This window comes from Chanodichthys erythropterus, chromosome 14 (genome assembly GCF_024489055.1).
Source record: "Chanodichthys erythropterus isolate Z2021 chromosome 14, ASM2448905v1, whole genome shotgun sequence".
Lineage (NCBI taxonomy): Eukaryota > Metazoa > Chordata > Actinopteri > Cypriniformes > Xenocyprididae > Chanodichthys > Chanodichthys erythropterus.
In genome coordinates this window covers 14,173,269-14,195,323 of record NC_090234.1, presented here as the reverse complement: position 1 = coordinate 14,195,323, position 22,055 = coordinate 14,173,269, and the positions used below count along the sequence as shown (strand labels likewise).

Below are 22,055 nucleotides of genomic sequence, written 5' to 3'. Positions count from 1 at the left end.
CCACCGACAGTAAAACTAAACAATCAGCGATACAAAAGCCCTCCAGAGACAAATAATCTGATCCAAGACAGTCCGTTCTGCCATCTGATGCATGTCAAAAATACATTTCAACGCCCTCTTCTGTACAACACACAGCCGCATCCATCCCAGAATGCACATACAGAGAGTGTTATACACTTGTGCTGACCTTCACGCAGATCTTCAAGCTTTTGACGGATGGATTTACGGTTCTTCCCAGCAAGTGCTTGTGATAAACAGAATCGAATGCAGCTCCTCCGGAAGGTGAAAACATACTGACAGAAAAGTGGCAAAAGAAGTGAAGCAAAGCAAAAGAACCATGCAATGGCTGACTTGAGCCATCCCACCTGGACAGTCTGTGCTGTGATTGGCCAATGCATCAGCCGATCGGAGATCATAGTGATTCATGATATGTGACACTTTCTAATCCATTTCCAGTGACAATGATCCATAGGCCAGGTACATAGAAACTCTTTCTCTCTCATACACACACACACACACGGCTCTAATACATACATCATCCAAACGGTTACACACATGCATATGTACATGTTCAAACACACACACACACTCCCGGCACTCGCTGTTTATTTGAGCGTTCTGCTCTGGATGTTTGTCTCAACGTCCAGTGTGTTTCACTGTCCCGTGTGTGTATTGTGGTGTGTGCTGCATGTGTGTTTGTGTGCTGCGTGTCATCTTCGCTCTACTCTTCCTCTTCCTCCTCCTCCTCACTGATGGGAAGCCCTTCCTCCTGCAGGCAGGATCTGAAGTAGCTGCTCAGTGTCGCGGCCACATGTCGCCCGCTGCTCTTCGACAGAAAATGACCTTCGTCTGGATAAATCTGAAGAAGAAACATCCAGAAAACGATCAAGAAACTAGATGACAATCAATCGACACGATGTTGGAAAACACAACGCCAGTCACATGGTTTTCAGTACCTGCAGCGTGTAATTTGCTCCCACCTTCACCAGGTTCTTAATGAGCTCGGCCGTGTGCTGGAAGTGAATGTTCGCTGGAGGAAAAACAAACATAATTTTCAAGAATGGCTCAATGGCAGAATAATGCAATCAAATGATATGCTACGATTGCGAATATAATAGTGGAATATAAGATTTAAAACTTCGCCCTTTATTCAAATAGTAATCAAAAGTTGTTAAAGATGTCGTAAGCTATGGAAGCTTATTTCCACCACAGAATAAAACAATTTAAAAGATAACTTTTTTTCTCAGAATTGCGTGATAATTGCAATTGAATGTTATATAGTCTGAATTGCAAGTTATAAACATATATAACTTTTTTTCTCAGAACTGCGAATATATACCTTGCAATTCTGACTTTATGTGATGGAATTGTGAGTTTATATCTCAATTCTGAGAAAAGAAGTCAGAATTAGGAGAAAAAAGTAAGAATTATGAGTTAATATTCCGCAATTCTGACACTATAACTCGCAATTGCAAGCTTATATCCCACAATTAAAAAAAAGTCAGAATTGCGAGATATAGATTCGTAATTCCGACTTTTTCTCTCACAATTACGAGTTTATATTTCGCAATTCAGACTTTATAACATCAATTGTGAGTTTATATTTCGCAATTCGGACTTTATAACATCAATTGTGAGTTTATATTTCGCAATTCGGACTTTATAACATCAATTACGAGTTTATATTTCGTAATTCTGACTTTATAACATCAATTGTGAGTTTATATTTCACAATTCCTTCTTATAACATCAATTGCGAGTTTATATTTCGCAATTCGGACTTTATAACATCAATTATGAGTTTATATTTCGCAATTCTGACTTTATAACATTAATTGCGAGTTTATATTTCACAATTCCTTCTTATAACATCAATTGCGAGTTTATATTTCGCAATTCGGACTTTATAACATCAATTGCGAGTTTATATTTCGCAATTCGGACCTTATAACATTAATTGCGAGTTTATATTTCGCAATTAGGACTTTATAACATCAATTGCGAGTTTATATTTTGCAGTTCCTTCTTATAACATCAATTGCGAGTTTATATTTCACAATTCTGACTTTATAACATCAATTGCGAGTTTATATTTCGCAATTCGGACTTTATTAAATCAATTGTGAGTTTATATTTCGCAATTCCTTATAACATCATTTGCGAGATTATATTTTGCAATTCTGAGTTTATAACATCAATTGCGAGTTTATATTTCGCAATTCGGACTTTATAACATCAATTCCGAGTTTATATTTCGCAATTCTGACTTTATAACATCAATTGTGAGTTTATATTTCACAATTCCTTCTTATAACATCAATTGCGAGTTTATATTTCGCAATTCTGACTTTATAACATCAATTATGAGTTTATATTTCGCAATTCTGACTTTATAACATTAATTGCGAGTTTATATTTCACAATTCCTTCTTATAACATCAATTGCGAGTTTATATTTCGCAATTCGGACTTTATAACATCAATTGCGAGTTTATATTTCGCAATTCTGACTTTATAACATCAATTGTGAGTTTATATTTCACAATTCCTTCTTATAACATCAATTGCGAGTTTATATTTCGCAATTCGGACTTTATAACATCAATTATGAGTTTATATTTCGCAATTCTGACTTTATAACATTAATTGCGAGTTTATATTTCACAATTCCTTCTTATAACATCAATTGCGAGTTTATATTTCGCAATTCAGACTTTATAACATCAATTGCGAGTTTATATTTCGCAATTCGGACTTTATAACATCAATTGCGAGTTTATATTTCGCAATTCGGACCTTATAACATTAATTGCGAGTTTATATTTCGCAATTAGGACTTTATAACATCAATTGCGAGTTTATATTTTGCAGTTCCTTCTTATAACATCAATTGCGAGTTTATATTTCGCAATTCGGACTTTATAACATTAATTGCGAGTTTATATTTCGCAATTAGGACTTTATAACATCAATTGCGAGTTTATATTTTGCAGTTCCTTCTTATAACATCAATTGCGAGTTTATATTTCGCAATTCGGACCTTATAACATTAATTGCGAGTTTATATTTCGCAATTAGGACTTTATAACATCAATTGCGAGTTTATATTTTGCAGTTCCTTCTTATAACATCAATTGTGAGTTTATATTTCGCAATTCCTTCTTATAACATCAATTGCGAGATTATATTTCATAATTCCTTCTTATAACAGCAATTGCGAGTTTATATTTCGATACATTCGATACAGCCTTAATTGCGAGTGTTTATTTCGCAATTCAGACTTTTTTTTGCAATTGCGAGTTTATATTCCGCAATTCTGACTTTATAACATCAATTGCGAGTTTATATTTCGCAAGTCAGACTTTTTTTTTGCAATTGCGAGTTTATATTTCGCAATTCAGACTTTTTTTTGCAATTGCGAGTTTATATTTCGAGATTCTGACTTTATAACATCAATTGCGAGTTTATATTTCATAATTCTGACTTTTTTAGAATTGCGAGTTATAATGTCAGAATTGCAAAATATTAACTCTTGTGAGAAAGTCAGAAGTCGGAATTGTAAGTTTTTATCTAGCAAGTCTGAATTTTCTCAGAACTGCGAGATATAAACTCGCAATTCTGAGAAAAAAAGTTATATATATTTATAACTCGCAATTGAGAGTTTATATCACGCAATTCTGAGGGGAAAAAAGTTAGAATTGTGAGATAAAAAGCCGCAATTACCCTTTTTATACAGTGGCGGAAACAAGCTTCCATAAAAAGCAGTTGTGCTTGGAGTCGATTATTTTATTTGTTATAATTCAATGAAACATTCCAAATTGTGCCAATATCATTTTTGGCAAAAAAAAAAAAAAAAAAAAAAAAACTTGTAGGGTTATTAAAAACAAAAATCCCCTCCAGACATCACTTTTGGTCACTACTGGTCAAAGTGAATATATGTATGGAATCATTCAGACCAGTGTTTATTAATTTATTTATAGAGCATGCATGTGAATTGCATTGTATTACGTATTGTACGTCATGCACATTGTGCGAATAGTGAACACTGGAAACTGTAACAAACACTGACCGTCTGCAGTCGCGTGCAGCAGCATGAGCGTTTGGTCTCTGAAACCCTGTGGATTCTGCAGCACACTGGAGAACTAGAGAACAAACAGTCTGTCACTACATTCAAGCAGAGTCTGAGTTCACCAACATCTAAACAGCACTTACCTGATATCTGCTGTCGTCCTGGAGAGGAAATCCCAGGTAGCGTTCAGAGAAGGCCGAGGCTAAGAGAGAGAGAGATCAGTTTCACTCATAGAACAAAAAACAAAGATGATCTCTGGTCTGAAACTACTTTTAAATTTGATAATGTTCTCTTAGGATTTTTTGTTTAGTTCCTGTCTCTATGAAGCCCCTCCTTCTTAAAAGCACAGTGTGCTCTGATTGGTCGACTGGAGCAGTGTGTTGTGATTGGTGTTTGGGAAATGTCCCACCCCCTTTACCATAACCACCAGTTTCAACACACTACTAACTAACTCAACCAGGCCCCGCCCCTTTATTATGCATATGAATTATTTAAATGAGGAATATTGTGACGTGTTCGTTCCCACAAGAAAACTCAAGACTACAATGGAGGCATTTCAGAGAGTTCAGAAACAGTGACACTGATATAGACAATATCTCTTTGTGGTTTGGAGAGCTTTTTCATGCTCAAAACAGCAACATTACACACTAAAAAAAGTAAAAAAGCACATTCACATCACAATAACTTACCGTACAAATTCCAATCCGTCACAGGCGACATGGCCGCTGCACATTTAAACAAGTTCTCAGTGGATTTAATCAGAAGAAGTGCGATATATCCTCCATAATCCTGCAGAAAGACGAATGTTGAAGTATGATGAAGGAACAGTGTTTCTATCGATACAGCAACCGTTTGTGATACTTAATCCGTGACTTACCCGACCAAACACACCGATTCTGGTGCGATCGATGTACGGAGATTTCAGCAGGTACCTGGAGCAACAGCATGATTTCGTTAGCATGTTTCACAGCAGTGTGTGCAGTTTTAGATCACACAAACAGAGCACGAGGGAGAGTAAATGAGGACAGAAATGTCATTTTTGGCAGGTAAACGTTCTTACTCAACAGCGGCCAGCTGATCCTGCAGTTCCACGGCACCCAGGCGCTTGTGCACATCCTGTAACACCTTCTGACCCTGGAAACCGCTTCCCCTGCCATCCAGACGAGCTACGATGACATTGTCCGAACTGACAAGCACAGAGTCCCAGTCCACTGCGTACTGCTCATTCACCTGCTGACCTCCGGGGGCAGCATCACTGGCGCACAAATAAAAAACATGATGCATTTCGATCTGAAATCACGTGCATCTCCTGCTTCTGGTCATGTGTGTTTACAGCGCCTTTGAAATTCAATGGAATGTAATGTTTTCACAGCTGAGAAATGTGCGTGGCACCCTTTCTACTCACAAAAAGTTGTTTATTTCACCTCAGAGCTGCTTGAACTTCACATCACAAGGGTGACTAGGAGACTAGTAAAGGTAGTGACACAACTACTCACTTCAAACACCTCCATAAACCCAGGGGAACAGCAGAACTAATAGTAACATATGCCTCTACTTTATACGCCAGATCCATTTGAAGTATCTTTAACCCTTGTGCTGTGTTGAAAACCCTTTAACACTCGTGGTGTTCCAGGTCAAAAATGACCAGCATGCAAAATATTGCTTATTAATCTCTCGTTATGCTTCCTTATCACCAAATATTGGATGCAATCTTTTTGTCAGCTTGTTTTCTTTTAATTGACCCTTCGCCAGGAGTTTGATTGACAAGCGATCTAACCAATAATAACAGCGAATCTGCCATTTTGTCCGACAAAGCAGTCAGGAGTTAGAAGATTAACCTCAGTGGACTTGAAATTTAAAAATTGTGTGTATTTACATCTTTCTGCATTTGAAACAACATTCCTTCTGATGTTTATTCATGTTTATTTGATGCTATAAATGAACTAGTAGGAAGAGATGATCGGTTCACGAGCCGCTTGAGCTGAGGCGCTACAGCGATCTGTTACAACACATTAAAGAGCCACAAAACGTTTTTTTATTGTTCAAAAACAAAAGATTTTCCCAATTTGAAAGCTTGGACTTGTTGACAGCACCACGGCTTGTCGGACAAAGCAACAGTAAATAAGGGGGGCGGGTCTTTGCGAAGGGTCAATTAGGACAGATTTGAACACAAATCTGCTTACATGATCAGCAGAAGGGCGTAAGTGCGGGACTCAGAGAAATCGGGTGGAAAGGAGATCTTCAGCGGCAACTCTGCAAAAACACACAAGAAACAGTTCAGTGCTGCGTATAACGATCTATCAAGTTTGGCAGTGGCCAAAAGTGATGCCCAGCCTAGGAAAATTGACATCTTTACCCTTTATTCAAAGATTATTCAAAATTTGTTAAAGATTTTATAAGCATGTTGCATAGTTGTGCTTGGAATCGATTGTTTTTTTGTGATAATGCAATGAAACATGCCAGATTAAAGGCACAATATGTAATTTTTCACCAGTAGAGGTCGCTTATTCAAAACAAAGGTGTAGCTTGATGACGTCTTGATTTCGTAGAATCACAGGAGTTGTTGTCTTCACGTCTACAGCCGGTGGAAAGAATCCAACAGGACTCAGAAACAGAAATCCTGTTTATGGATGAGCTAATGCATTAAAAATGTATTACTGTAGTATGAAGCAGGGTGTGACTGAAAGCCGCTGGAGCGATTGCTAATGAGAGACGAGCGCGACACATGGCTCAAGAGCAGTGGGGCTTTTATTATGCCGCAGTCGCTGCTTCTGCTTCTTCTGGTCATGTGTATGTGGGGTAACGCAGCGCTGTTTATCATATTAGACACATTTGAGTGTTGAAAGCTGTTATAACATTATAGAGCGTTCGCTCGGCAGCTGCTATGAGACACTTGTTGCACACTGCATTAAGCTAGCTCAATATTAGTCATGGTAAAACACGGTACTTGCGGTAAATGAAGAAAACAAGATTTAAACAGTAAGACTTACTGTGTTTAGCTATAAAACATCATTAGTTTACTGTCGATGAATGTATCCAAACTGTTGTTCCCTTGTCTAATAAAACACATAACATATTAAAGCGTTTTTGGTGTTTCCATGGTTTCTACAAAATAAAAGGAGAAATCAAGGGTAACGCGGATATGATGTCATTGATAGGCGACACACAAATTTCTCTGGATTAAAACATTCTTGGAAACATTTTAATGTCAACAAAATATATAACACTGTTTCTAGTGATTTTTGGATATTTTAATCCAAAAATCGTACATATTTTGCCTTTAAGCAGATACAATTTTTAGGCAGTCGTACAAAGAAATTATGAACATATTCAAAGACATGAGAGAACCAATGAACAGGCTTGGGAGGGTTACTTTAAAAATGTGTTCCGTTACAGTTACAAATTACTTCATAAAAAATGTATTCAGTAACATAATCCAAGTAACACAATATGAAAGTAATGTAATCTGATTACTTTTGGATTACTTGAAGGTCACATATAGAAAGAAAAAAGAAAGAAATTTGGGGGGGATCAACTTTACTATAAATAAATTGCATTTTTAAGTTTAATTTGAATTATTTCTTCTCAATTTCTGCAAGTTTTTAAATGTTATAGGCTTTTGAATGGGTCTCAACAATAAAAATATTTTACAAATCTGATAAATTATCTAATGCAAAATTATTATCGTTGTTGTTGCTTAGAGCTTAAAAATATAAGTCACATCAGATCATAACCAAACTGAACAAGCTCGGATCAAACATCTCTGTTTATGTTTGTTCTGCTTTAATTTTAATGTTTAGCTTTTTGGTTACTTTTTTAAAAACCTATTAAAACTAAGCAATCATGTCTCATTTCCACAACTTGGGAATACACAGCCCTGAATATTTATATATATATATATATATATATATATATATATATATATATATATATATATATATATATAAAGGGCTATATGACATCTAGTGGCTACAGTGTGGTATTACAGATTATTTTTTAGTCCTTTGATAAAGAAAGTGTTTTCGTAGCTGGAAGTTTGCACTGTACAACCATGTTGTTTGCATTTTCTCCTTTGAAAACAAAATAGCAGCGAAATTTCCATGAATTGAAAGCGGTTTTCCCAGCGTGAAGCATCGTTTCAACTAGCAGCAGTGATTCAATCTGCGTCTGAGAAGATTGCAGACGGGTGTTATTTGCGCATGCACCAGCGGGTGGCTCACGTGAGTCACTGGCAACAGAACCAGGAAATACTGTATGTGTTATTATGGCAAAATAATATTTTTTTTTTGTTTTAAATGAAACAATTTACGTTTTTTGATGTAAACTGTAACAAATTACAGTAACTGGATTTTTGTATGCTGATTAAGTAACGCCGTTACATGTATATTGTTACTCCCCAACCCTGCCAATGAAATATTGATAACTGATTATGTTGTAGTTAATGTATGCTTTTTCCTGTCATTTGATATGCATTTTTGCATAGTAAATAAAACCTGTATCTGTAGTTTGTCTTTTTTTGCCAAATAATTTTTTTATATAAAAATACCTTAACCAAGTTTACTGTTCTGTTCAATATTTTCCTCATATTTTGATGGTTTAATTGAACTTGTAGGGTCATTAAAAACAAACATCGCCTCCAGACATCACTTTTGGCCACTACAGTATCTTCAAGAGCAAGATATTTAACTCCAGCAATACCAAACCAACACATTATTCTTTCACACTGTGTGCTGAAGATGCTCTGTGTGTTTATCAGGTAAAGCTGAGCGGTACGTTACCGAAGTGGTCGGTCTGGATGCTTTTGTACTCCAGCAGCTGGATTCGTTTGTATCTGAGAGCAGCTTTGAGCGCAGAGTTGTTCTCCAGGATGTAATAATCTGATGAGAGATCAACAGCACAAGACGTGAATCAACACAGAGTTATTAACGCAGAACCAGATGGATAAATGAATACGTGAAAACTCACTGGCAGTGTTCAGAGTGTGTATGATCACTGTCGGTGCTCCTGGACCTACAGGAAGACCAAAGTTAAGACTTTTCTGACCCCCCTGGCAGACATTTTTTCTTGTTTTAAACATTTAATCACTTATTTTTGATGCATATTTCAGAAAACAAGACTTCAGTCATTTCTCTTCTCCAGTAAATGTATCTCGATTTAAGAATGTTTAAATATTTGTGCTGGAAAACCAGACAAAAATACTGAGGAAGAACATTATTTTTTGCAGTCTGCAGCTGTGCTAATGCTCACAGAGGGGTGAAAGTTCACTCATCAGGACTGTGTACTGTTACGTGAGAGTAAAGTATAAATTCGTGGTCTTCGTACCTTTGCAGTGCAGAAGGACGTGTTGGTTGGTGGGGCTAAAAATGGCACTGAAGAACGTGCAGTGAGCTTTATTCAGCTCACACGTCAGACATCGGCGTGAAAACAAGCCCACTGTGGACACACTGAGCACAAAAGAGACTGGGTTATTATTATAGTTTTAAAATTTTACTAGATTTGTATTTTGATTTTTAATTTCAGTTAGTTTTAATGGGGCATAAATAGTTTTGATTTAATTTTTATCTTTCGAAAATCATTACCTTTACTTAATTTTAGTATCTTTTTTGTTTTTATTATCATAGCTTTGGTATTTGTAAATGTGTATTAATATCTATCAAGCTACAAAAATCACTCCGTTTAGCCGTTTAGCCATTTATTACAGCTCAGAAATACTATTAATCATACTTCCAATATATTAAAACCTCATAATATTGTCTGGAACAAAAAACAAACAAACTTGTTTTTAATTGTCATACATATTTCAAAGATTTTACTTTGCATATATATTATTATCAGAAGTAATACTTCTGCATCATAACCAGGTCAGCAGACAGAATTAGTAAATGATGCATTTTCTTCATTGTGTGAGATTCTTCAATGCACTTTCAAATCGGTTGGACTCTTCCCCTTGATTAAAGTGCCATAAATGTTTCCATCGCTGCTGATTATCATGCATTTGCTTTTATCAGAAGCAGAATCATAAAAAAAATCCCAAACTGAGCTGTCATTTCCTACAGATTATTTTCTCCATTAGTGGCCTGCGGCTGCTCTGAGTGACATTACTCTGCCATCTACTGGTCATTTATGATTCAGCAACATTGATGGATCCACTCCTTTCAACCTCTGTTTTCAGTCGAAACATGTATGAGAACATACTTTTTATTCTCCAGGGATGCAAACAGGCAAGGGGACAAAAGGTGAGAACATTGTGTGGCATATTATTTAAGACAATATTGGCTGATTAGATGGCAATACTAAGCTGAACTGCAAACTGTTTGACCTCTCTCTTCACCGTTTCCACATCTCAGACCTCACATACAAATATTAACCTTTATAGACATAGTTTTTAAAGTAAAGAGTAAAGGAAGCACTGTACAGTACTTTCTGAAACAACCAGTTCTTTATTTACCCTTGTAAGTTCACAAGTGCCCCCCATAAAAACACTTTCTCATTGGATCTATGCAAAGCGGTGACATATTTTGATCTCAAAAAGGTGAATTGTCACTGAAAGGTGGGGAGTTTGCATCTATGATTCTCTGAAATTTTCACGACAGTTTTCGTTAACAATAATAACCTTAATCAGAGGCCTCTACGCTCATCTGAACACACACTTCTATTGATAAACAAACATGAACGGACACGGATCTCACCTGAAGAGATGCCGGTGTGTCGGGGAGCCCTCGGTGCTCAGGAAATATCTGCATTAGAACAGACATTGACTTATGGTGTTTTTAAAACACTGTGATCATGTGTTTTACACACAGCCAAAAAAAAAAGTCTTAGTATTTTTCTCATCTCCAGTCCAAATATTTAAAAATTCTTAAATCAACATGCATTTACTAGATGAGTAAAATGGCATAAGATGAAATGAATTAAATAAAATGGCAAACACACAAACACACACACATATGCATATACATTTATAATACATACATTATAATAATGTTATAATGTTACAAAAGATTAGATTTCAGATTTCATTTTCTTTTGAACTTTCTATTCATCAAATAATCCTGAAAAAAAATATTGTACACAAATATTTTGTACAATTGTACACATTAAATGTTTCTTGAGCAGCAGATCAGCATATTAGAATGATTTCTGAAGGATCATGTGACACTGAAGACTGGAGTAACGATGCTGAAAATTCAGCTTTGATCACAGGAATAAATTACTTTGTGAAATATATTCAAATAGAAAACAGTTATTTTAAATTGTAATAATATTTCACAATATTACTGTTTTTTACTGTATTTTTAATGAAATAAATGTAGCCTTGGTGAGCAGACGAAACTTCTTTTAAAAACATTAAAAATCTTAGTGGTTCCAAACTTTTGGACTGTACTGTATATATATATATATTATTATTTTTTTTTTTTCTTCCCGTAGTATTTCTGTTTTGTTTTCCAGTACAAATAACTAAACATTCTTAAATCAAGATTCATTTACTTGAGAAGCAAAATGACAAAACATGACATTGAAAAACATGTATCAAAATGAAGTGAGGTTTTGCTTAAAACAAATGGAAAGCAAAATTATTTTTCCGACTCCATTGGTAGATATTAGTTCTTGTCTTAAGTATAATTTTGATTATAAGAATTTTTAGATATCTGTACTGGAAAACAAGACAAAAATATTGAGGAAGGACATCATTTTTGCAGTGTGTTTGTCAGTCGCTTCATTATCTCCAATGGACATGCAGAAAATCATATATATATATAGTATGTATGTTACACAAGTATGCAAGTCACAGAGATCCTGTTTTGTATGTCAGAGTGAGTTCTTGGCTGTGTTTTACTCACATGCTCTGTGCGCTCTCATCGTAAGCCAGAATCTGTGTCACCTCCCAGTTACCTGACGTTAGATGACGCACCTCATTCTGATCTGCCCGCCCCTAAATAACCACATGATATCATCAACACCGGACTGATGCTATCAATCGCACAAACAGATTTGCACATATCGGCATCACTCCTGGCGTATCTGTACCTGAGAGGTGAACATGGCGATGTGGTGAAAGTCTCCACGTCCTCCCTGCTTCACCGGGACCGTCAGGAAGAAGCGGCTGGCGTCTCGTGAGAAGAATGGTTCCTGGTTCTGAAGCAGAGAACCAGCCGTTGAACACGAGATGCATTAAACTCATGTGACTGAAGATCATTATGCAAACATCTAGTGGAGATTCACCTGTTTCGAGAGCCAAACTTCTGATGTTTCTTCATGTCTCTGAAAATAAACATGACCATCATTATCATCAGCGTGTGAGTGTGTGTTAATTCTGACTTTGATTTAGTTTTAATCATAGTCTTTTTTGACTAATATGCCATTTAGTTTTAGTCATATTTTAGTCATTGGAAATTGTTTTAGTTTTAGTCTAGTTTTAGTCGACTAAAATCTAATTTAGTTAAATTGTAATGCATCAACTAATCATTTCTCTAACAATACACAGATCCAAAACACTAATATAGGTACATCTGATATTCCCCAAACTGTTTATGTTTTGTTACAGCAGTCCTGACTGGATATTTTCCCAAATCGTCCATCTCTATCATTTTCGTCTCGTTTTTATTCGTTGACGAAAATAAGAAGTAGATTTTAGTCTCGTTTTCGTCCATGAAAAAAAGCAATGAAATTAACACTGCTGTGCAAATGCTTGTGCATGTGTGTGTGTTCTTGTGAGCGCTTGTGCATGTGTGTGTGTTATTGTGAGCATGTGTGTGAGTGTGTGTACCTTGATGCAGGCTCCAGTGGTAGAGTCACAGACAGTCAGAATTGAGACGTTCTGTGCTCGATTTAACCAGCGCACTGCTGTCTTGGTCTTACTGATCCACTTCACCATCACCACATAGTGTTCCCTACAGACACAGAGAGCGTCAGTCACGTGCTGCAACCTCCATCACAGACACAAACACACTAACACTATACCTGAGCTTGAGTTCATCTGGTGGTGTCAGCTCTAGCGTGTGCGTCGGTCCGTACAGATTGACTACAAATAGTTTGACCATTGGATTGGGCTGCCCAGCCTGCAAACACAACACACGTCAACACTTACACTTACAATAATATCAACAACAGAAATAATTAATGTTCCTCTACCCAGAGTTAAAAACAGGGCTCAGCGCAGTGTGAAAAGCCCTATTATTTTCTTACTTCAAATCAAAATAACGCTGTGTCTGTGTCTAATATATCTGAGCATAGGGATGTAAAGGTCAAGCTTAGCCACTTACCTTGGGATACGGGTACTGTTTGCCTTTTGGATAAGCGGAGCCGGTGAAAGTGGGCAAAACCATGTTTGGCACCAGACTGTCATTCAGGACCAGAAACGCCAAGCGCTCGCCATCAGGTGACCACCAGTGTGCCACATGCGTGTGCAGGATCTCCTCTGAGTTTGTTGTAATGGTAATTGGTAATTTGGTCTTTTACAATAGGTTCAGTTATCTGTTATGTATGAGATCTCACACTGGAGTCAAACACAAACACCTGAGCATCACGTCACTCATCAAATCGCACCAGAGGAAACATGCATCATCATTAGAGCTGCACGGTTAATCGTTAAAAGGTTGCAAAAAAACACTTGATCTTATTCCTAAATGACAATGATTCGTCTCTGTCTATTAAACCTTTGACAAGTACGATCAAAGCGAACATTTAGATCTGTGTTCTGATCCAGAGGGAGCAGTTGTCATGTATAGATATGAAACAGCTTCACAAACGTCTTTTCAACCACACAGTGGCATTATTTCTGTTACAATATTTCATATTGTCACAGAAGTACTGAGATAAAAGTTTATAGTTTAGATATAAACACTGATATCTACAGAAGCAATCAAAATAGAGTAAATCACAATTTGAAAGTAACTTGACTCTTGAAATAAAGATTGTATCAATTACATCGTTACACCAGTAGGTGGCGACAAGTGAATGTTAAATGTGTTTGTCATTGAATCGTACATTCAAGAGATTCATTCAAAAACTCCAATAATGAAACAAGCCTTTATAAGTCATTGAATCATTCATTCAAACTGAATTTAAAAACACAATCAAATTAATTACTTTTTGAACATATGGAAGCTTGTTTCCGCCACTGAATAAAAAATAAAGATAATTGCACAATTTTATCTCAGTTTATATATTGCAATTCTGACTTCTTTTTTCAGAATTGTGAAATATAAACTCAAAAGTGCGAGAAATAGTCAGAATTGCGAGTTATAAAGTCAGAATTGCGAGTTATAAAGTCAGAATCGCGAGATATAAAGTCAGAATTGCGAGATATAAAGTCAGAATTGTGTGATATAAAGTCAGAATTGCGAGATATAAAGTCAGAATTGCAAGATATAAAGTCAGAATTGCGAGATATAAAGTCAGAATTGCGAGATATAAAGTCAGAATTGCGAGATATAAAGTCAGAATTGTGTGATATAAAGTCAGAATTGTGTGATATAAAGTCAGAATCGCGAGATATAAAGTCAGAATTGCAAGATATAAAGTCAGAATTGCGAGATATAAAGTCAGAATTGCGAGATATAAAGTCAGAATTGCGAGATATAAAGTCAGAATTGCGAGTCATAAAGTCAGAATTGCGATTTATAAAGTCAGAATTGCGAGATATAAAGTCAGAATTGCGAGATATAAAGTCAGAATTGCGAGATATAAAGTCAGAATTGTGAGATATAAAGTCAGAATTGCGAGATATAAAGTCAGAATTGCGAGATATAAAGTCAGAATTGCGTGATATAAAGTCAGAATTGCGAGATATAAAGTCAGAATTGCGAGTTATAGTCAGAATTGCGAGTTATAGTCAGAATTGCGATTTATAAAGTCAGAATTGCGAGATATAAAGTCAGAATTGCGAGATATAAAGTCAGAATTGCGAGTTATAGTCAGAATTGCGATTTATAAAGTCAGAATTGCGAGATATAAAGTCAGAATTGCGAGATATAAAGTCAGAATTGCGAGATATAAAGTCAGAATTGCGAGTTATAAAGTCAGAATTGCGAGATATAAAGTCAGAATTGCGAGTTATAAAGTCAGAATTGCGAGATATAAAGTCAGAATTGCGAGATATAAAGTCAGAATTGCGAGATATAAAGTCAGAATTGCGAGTTATAAAGTCAGAATTGCGTGATATAAAGTCAGAATTGCGAGTTATAAAGTCAGAATTGCGAGATATAAAGTCAGAATTGCGAGATATAAAGTCAGAATTGCGAGATATAAAGTCAGAATTGCGAGAAGTAAACTTAGGTAGGACTTTTTTTCTCACAGTTCCGAGAAAAAAAGTCAGAGTGAGATAAAAAGTCCTACCTTTTTTATTTTTTATTCAGTGGTGGAAACAAGCTTCCATATGAACCTCTAGTAAATTACATCTTATTTTGTTTAGTTGTCTATTCAGAATCGTGGGAGAATCGTGACCTCTATTTTAAACAAAAAATTGTGATTCTAAATTTATCAAAAATGGTGCAGCTCTAATCATCATCATGTCATATACTCCTGAAATCATCTCATATACAGACATATAACAGAGCAAGGTCTCACCTTCATAGAGCCAATCAGAAATGCCATTATAGATGATGCCCTCCTTCCCAGATGAGGTCAATCTCAGCGAGTTACTCCTGATGTCCGACTGATAGTAAATATTATTCTCAAATATGTACACCTACACATACACAAACAGAGGGAGTAATACAATACTGTAAACATAACGCATTACTTTTGAAAGTAACTTGGCACATGTAGTACATCTGGATCAGAGACCTGCTATTTCAACTCAATTCGGTGCATTTGACAGCCGCTGGTCACATGCTTATTTGTGTTCACGCTCTCAGACCGTTAAAGGGTTCTAATTACAGAATGATTTGCAGCGCTGAGCATTGTAGCCAATCACACTGCTTCTGATTGACAGCTATAGTGATTATATTAAAGGAAGTATATTCACAATTTGAATAAAAGTTTTAGCCTATTTTTGTGCTGCTACAAAGAGGACCAGCGGCCAAGTAAACAATACCAAGTTTCAGAAGTGACAACCACGTTCAAATGCCGAGTAAATCTGCTAAAATATTTACTAGCTTTAAGCTAAGAGTTAAATAGACCTACTAAAACATTCTGCGTTCCGTTATTTTAAATGTGATTTTTAATACAATGTTTAATTAATTGCATCAAATTAAGATTGCTAATGCTGGATTTATTGCTTGTGTTAGACTACATGAGAAAATGACTTTTATCTACCTCATGTAGGATATTTAATGCGGGTGCGGTTCAGGTCATGTTTTTTATGTCAAATGGGTCGGGTCGTGTGCGGACTATAATTAGTGTTTCTGTCAGATATCGGGTCAGGTGTTCTGTTAATTACTGCAGGTGCAGGTTTATCAAACAGGACCCGTGCAGGACTCTGATCCGGATTACATTCATAATATATAGAACATACTTTTTTAGCACTTGCAAAGCAAGTACTCATTCAAAATAAGTACCAACTCAAGAGAATATGCATTTTTGGATGCAGCCATAGTTATGGCCTGATAGTAAAAGTGGAGCTCACCAGCTGCTGGCCCTGAACGCCCCACGCCGCATGCTGCAGTTTAGAGTTTAACACCTCTGGAGGGTCCAGCTGCAAAACCTCCCTACACACACACATAACAGCTTTTACACTCCTGCTGCAGTACATGATTGTTGCAACATGCGGTCACGCAACAATGTCTGCTCTCGCATCAACACAACACACATGCGTCGCCTTGTTGGAGAAAAATATTTTGTAAATAAAGTGGTAGATTGTGTTTTTATTGCGCAAACAAAGCACTCGAGTCGCTTCATAAAATTGTTGTTAAAGGTGCAATATGTAATATTTTCTGTCTGCTAGAGGTCGCTAGAGGCCTATTCAAAACAAAGGCGTAGCTTGATGACGCCAAGTTTGAGAGCGGAATCTTGGGACATGTGATCTTGGTGGAAAAGAATAGGGATTGGACTCGGGGAGAAATCATGTTCATGGATGCGATTATTAATGTTACTGTAGTATGAAGCAGAGCAGGAGTGAGTGTTGTGGAACTGAACGAGGAGCTGGAGCGATTGATCAACACAACGACTTTTATTATGACACGCCGGCGCCGCTGCCGCTTTTCCGGTCATGAGTATGAGGTAACGCAGCTCTGTTTATCATATTAGATACATTTGAGAGTGTTGAAAATGATGTTATAACGTTACTCTGTGCGTTCGCTCGGCGGCTGCTGTGAGACACTGTTACACATTGCAGTAAGATAGAGCGATTTTACAATATCAGATTAAATGCTGGATGATTGTGTTGATAAATGGCATGCAATTCATTTTAAAACATATTGTATGATGGAGAAAATGCTGTTACTGTTACTAAAAATAAAGCTGCATCTGATTATGCTATGTTAGCTACTTCACAAAATAGTGTTTTTCTCTGAGGCATGGTAAAGCATGAGACTCGCAAAACATCAAGAAAATTGTTGAGCTATATAACAATAATTAGTTTTCTGTCTGTAAATATATCAAAACAGTTGTTCCCTTGTCTATTAAAACATGTAAATATTAAAGCGTCTTTGGTGTCTCCATGGTTTCTACAAAATAAAACCGGAAATCGAGGGTAACGCGGGTATGACGTGATTGACAGGCGACTCCTCACACGTCCCGGAGCCTTGGATAAAATTGCAAATTTCTTATGATTTACAAATAGTTGCAAACATGTGGGATATTGTAAGTACTCAAGTGAACAAAACATATAACACTGACCTAGTGATTTTTAGATTTTTTACTGCAAAAATATTACATATTGCACCTTTAAGTCTACTTTTTACAACAAAGAAGCAGTGGAAGGATGATGGCTAGTATGTGCCAACAGTGGTAAACTGTATATTCATGCAGTGTGTGCATGATGTCTAAAGATCAAATCCGATTTTAAGCTTGTGACATATAAACGCACACATAAATTTAACCCTTTATTGCACATAATGTATATCTTACATAGATACATTGACTATATTTATTTTCATAGCCTTAATATTGCAAATTGTTTCAGGGAAAACATTGGGCCTTGTTTTTAAAATAAGTTACAGCCCTATTGGATGAGAACAAAATTCGTGAATAATGAGACTATTGACTTCTATGTTTGCTTATAGATGCAGTAACTGATGAACTTTACACAGTTATTGAACTGAACTGTATCAACATTGAGCCTAGTTTTAACATCACAGCAGCATGTTCAAAGTGTCTGTCATATCTGCTGCTCCTCTTCTCCAATTAGACTTATTTAATTGCATACTTTTCAGCTCATTTCACATTGTTTACCCTAGAACACCTTGCACAGTACATGCATGTTTAAATAATAAATTAAATAGACTATATTCTCTGAACATCTGTGAGATGCAGTGAGATCAATAATCTTACTCCACCTGGTGTGAATGCTGTATATGATGTAGGACGCCATGAATGAGTGCCGGTAAACCTGCAGTCAGAAAACAAAACAACAACACATCTTAAACGAAACTACCTTAAAATCACCAAATTACTTTACAGTTTACTATTGAAAACAAAATCTGACAATAAATAAGCCATATTACTAGAATGAAAGTTTGTGCACTGCAAAAAATATTTTTTTTACTCTTTTCCCAGTCTGTCAGTAACGCTCTGTTTAGATCCTGTCTCTATGAAGCCCCTCCTTCTGAAAAGCACAGTGTGCTCTGATTGGTCAACTGGAGCAGTGTGTTGTGATTGGTCAAGCACTTACCCGCCCCTTCCCATAACCACCAGTTTCAACACTCTTCTAACTAACTCAACCAGGTCCCGCCCCTTTATTCTGCATATTAAATATTTAAATGAGGAATATTGTGACATATTTGTTCCCAGAAGAAAACTCAAGACTACAATGGAGGCGTTTCAGACAGTTCAGAAACAGTGACACAGTCATATAGAGAATAATTTCGGCCTTTACAGAGCTTTTTCACGCTCAAACAGCAACATTTACACACTAAAGAAAGATGAACATGGAAAAAAGCATAATAAGAGCCCTTAAAACAGCAAAGCACACGTCTGTTAAATTCCAGAAAGCATCACATACCTGTTTGACATTGTAGGCGAAAAGCACATACTTCATGTCTGGGCTTAAAGAGTATCTGGTGGCTTTAAAAGTGTCCTGGGAAAAACAAACAAACAAACAAACAAGCTCACATAATCATTATTATTAATATTCCACTGATTCTCTCTTGTTTTTGCATGTTCATAATTTCTTTGTATAACAGCTTGGTTAAAAATGACATGTTTCATTGTGTTATCATCAAAAATAAAACAATCGACTGCAAGCACAACTACACAATATGACTACAAAATCTATTTTGAATAAAGGGTGACGCTGTCAATTTTCCTAGGCCGGACATCACTTTTGCCCACTACTATATAAATAAAGATTCACTCACAAATGTGACATTCTTCAGCACAATCTCCGTCTCGTTCGTGAGGATGTTGAACCTGATCACATGTCCATTGTGGTTTCTGTAGATAACCTCAGATTCTGACAAAAAGTAAAAAAAGGAGTTAGTTAATATCTCCTATCTGTGATAAAGAACAATATCTGCCAGTGGGGTCGAAAAAATCAACTTAATTCAAAGGGAAAACAAGATTATTTTTCTGACCCCATTGGCAGATATTCTCTCTCTCTTCTTTTCTGCTTTTCACCTGTGCTCTAGCTTGTGTCCTGATCTATCTTATACTTCAAACTGTGTCCAGTCCGGACAGTTAAACAGGCTGAAAGTAAAGCAGGACTGCTCATCTGTTTCACGTTCAGTCATTCACATTTATGAGCTGCTTGACGGTTGTAAAGGTAAATTTCCGGTCTGAGACTCTTGCAGAGCTGCAGTGAGGAAAAGCAGACGACACACGTGAAACATAATAGATAAACACAAAAACCAGAACAAAAACACTGAAAGGATCTGGAGAACGGTGACCTATTCAAAGTCCGGATTTCTACTCATGCTTGAATGTTCAAAAAACACCTTGCACCTTAAATGATTAAAACTTGAATGATGAAAACATGCTAAAGTAAAGGAGATCTTTAAAAGGTCTATTGCTATCAGAAGGTTTCTGGATTGTCGAGCAAGCTATAGTCCATCTTAAGACTGGATGTAGGGCTGCTAAAGGCCCATAAAGCACTGCTAAATTATGCATAAACATCTGTTTAAAAGGCTAATTTTTTCGGCTATGGCATTGTGCACTTGCAATAAATTCAAACAGCAGCAGATTTTACATTATTAGTACAACGTTACATGTGTAAAAGGTGAACTCTAGAAAAAGTTTGTCCAGAAGAACGGTGAGCTTTCAATAAAGCTTTGCTGCCTATTTATTAGGGCCCTATGAAATCAGTTTTATTTTTTCCTAAATTCCGTTTTTTTCCATTTTTTTTTTTTTGGACTCGATTTTAATGGTTAAATTAAATTTTAATAATCAAAAAAGAATATCTAATTAATTGAATTCGTTTTTTTAGAAATTCTGTTGCGTATTTTATTTTTTCTGGCAATTAAATGAACGGATAACATTAATTTAATTAATCTTTTAATCATGAAATTAAACTTTTTTTATCAAACAAAGTGCTGTATTATTATTAAGTGCTGTTAAAATTAAAACATGGAAGAAAAACTGAGATTGTTCCTTAAAGGGTTAGTTAACACAAAAATGAAAATTCTGTCATTAAGTACTCATCCTCAGGTCGTTCCACACCCGTAAGACCTTCATTCATCTTTGGAACACAAATTAAGATATTTTTGTTGAAATCCAATGGCTCCGTGAGGCCTGCATAGCCAGCAATGACATTTCCTCTCTCAAGATCCATTAATGTACTAAAAACATGTTTAAATCAGTTCATGTGAGTACAGTGGTTCAATATTAATATTATAAAGCCACGAGAATATTTTTAGTGCCCCAAAAAAACTAAATAATGACTTATTGAGTGATGGCCGATTTCAAAACACTGCTTTAGGAAGATTCGGAGCATTATGAATCAGTGTATCAAATCATGATTCAGATCACGTGTCAAACCGCCAAACTGCTGAAATTACGTGACTTTTGCACACTTTTGCAACCGCTGATTCGACACAAAAGATTCATAACACCATAACCAAAAATATTCTTGTGGCTTTATAATATTAATATTGAACCACTGTACTCACATGAACTGATTTAAATATGTTTTTAGTACATTAATGGATCTTGAGAGAGGAAATGTCAGTGCTCCATATGCAGGCCTCACTGAGCCATTGGATTTCAACAAAAATATCTTAATTTGTGTTCTGAAGATGAACAAAGGTCTTACGAGTGTGGAACTGCAGGAGGGTGAGTAATTAATGACAGAATTTTAATTTTTGGGTGAACTAACACTTTAAAAATATAGTTTTAATAATTTATTATTATTATTTTTAAGTCTGTTAGTGTTAATATTATTATTACATTGAAATGTATCTAAATTCTACTGTACAACAGTAATAAGTTTCTATCAAGTTAAATCGAACTTTTATTTTGACAGGTTGCCAAGAGCTTTGAGTTTCTGTGTGTTTATGATGATAGATTTTCCTAAAGAGGTTAAATGCTGATGAAGTGACTCAGAACAGCTCTGGAGATGAATTTTGTGTGTTCATGTCCTCATATAGTGAGGTGACAGAGGATGAAAACACTGCGAGCGTAACACGTGCTTCAGTGTGTGTGTGTGTGTGTGTGCGCGTGGTAAATGAAACCATGCTTCTGCACCATTCATTTCAGAGACACACAGACATGCAGGATTCATATTTAAATAGTCTTTTTGCGGTTTAATATTCACACACTATTCTATATCGCGATTTAATTTAAATGTACTGACCTCCTTTTAATTCATTAATCAAAAAATTGACAAATTCCGTGACATTCCGCTTTATATAGTAAATTCCGTTTTTATGAATGGATTCTGCGATTCCGTCCG

General features: G+C 36.0%; 1 protein-coding gene across 6 annotated transcripts in view; it reads right to left on the bottom strand.

The window, feature by feature from the left end:
* Positions 1-22,055, bottom strand: part of LOC137035591 (inactive dipeptidyl peptidase 10-like) — a 106,899-nt gene that overhangs the window by 41,102 nt on the left and 43,742 nt on the right. For 2 of the 6 annotated variants that reach the window (XR_010897104.1, XR_010897105.1), the window contains exons 4-26: positions 19,528-19,622; positions 19,173-19,247; positions 18,508-18,560; positions 16,638-16,719; positions 15,638-15,758; positions 13,333-13,487; positions 13,031-13,128; positions 12,837-12,960; positions 12,293-12,331; positions 12,098-12,205; positions 11,911-12,002; positions 10,759-10,806; positions 9,392-9,513; positions 9,035-9,079; positions 8,848-8,946; positions 6,253-6,322; positions 5,130-5,324; positions 4,947-5,001; positions 4,759-4,858; positions 4,213-4,271; positions 4,070-4,142; positions 957-1,030; positions 188-859 (exon numbers count right to left, since the gene is read on the bottom strand). Coding sequence is in view for 4 of the 6 variants with exons in the window: in XM_067409030.1 (XP_067265131.1) it covers positions 722-859; positions 957-1,030; positions 4,070-4,142; positions 4,213-4,271; positions 4,759-4,858; positions 4,947-5,001; positions 5,130-5,324; positions 6,253-6,322; positions 8,848-8,946; positions 9,035-9,079; positions 9,392-9,513; positions 10,759-10,806; positions 11,911-12,002; positions 12,098-12,205; positions 12,293-12,331; positions 12,837-12,960; positions 13,031-13,128; positions 13,333-13,487; positions 15,638-15,758; positions 16,638-16,719; positions 18,508-18,560; positions 19,173-19,247; positions 19,528-19,622 (2,120 nt within the window). In the remaining 2 variants the exon portion in view is untranslated. Of the gene's footprint in view, positions 1-30; positions 860-956; positions 1,031-4,069; positions 4,143-4,212; positions 4,272-4,758; positions 4,859-4,946; positions 5,002-5,129; positions 5,325-6,252; positions 6,323-8,847; positions 8,947-9,034; positions 9,080-9,391; positions 9,514-10,758; positions 10,807-11,910; positions 12,003-12,097; positions 12,206-12,292; positions 12,332-12,836; positions 12,961-13,030; positions 13,129-13,332; positions 13,488-15,637; positions 15,759-16,637; positions 16,720-18,507; positions 18,561-18,675; positions 18,717-19,172; positions 19,248-19,527; positions 19,623-19,786; positions 19,857-22,055 lie in introns of those variants that run through there. The other 4 variants (XM_067409030.1, XM_067409032.1, XM_067409033.1 and 1 more) reach the window with 3 other exon arrangements.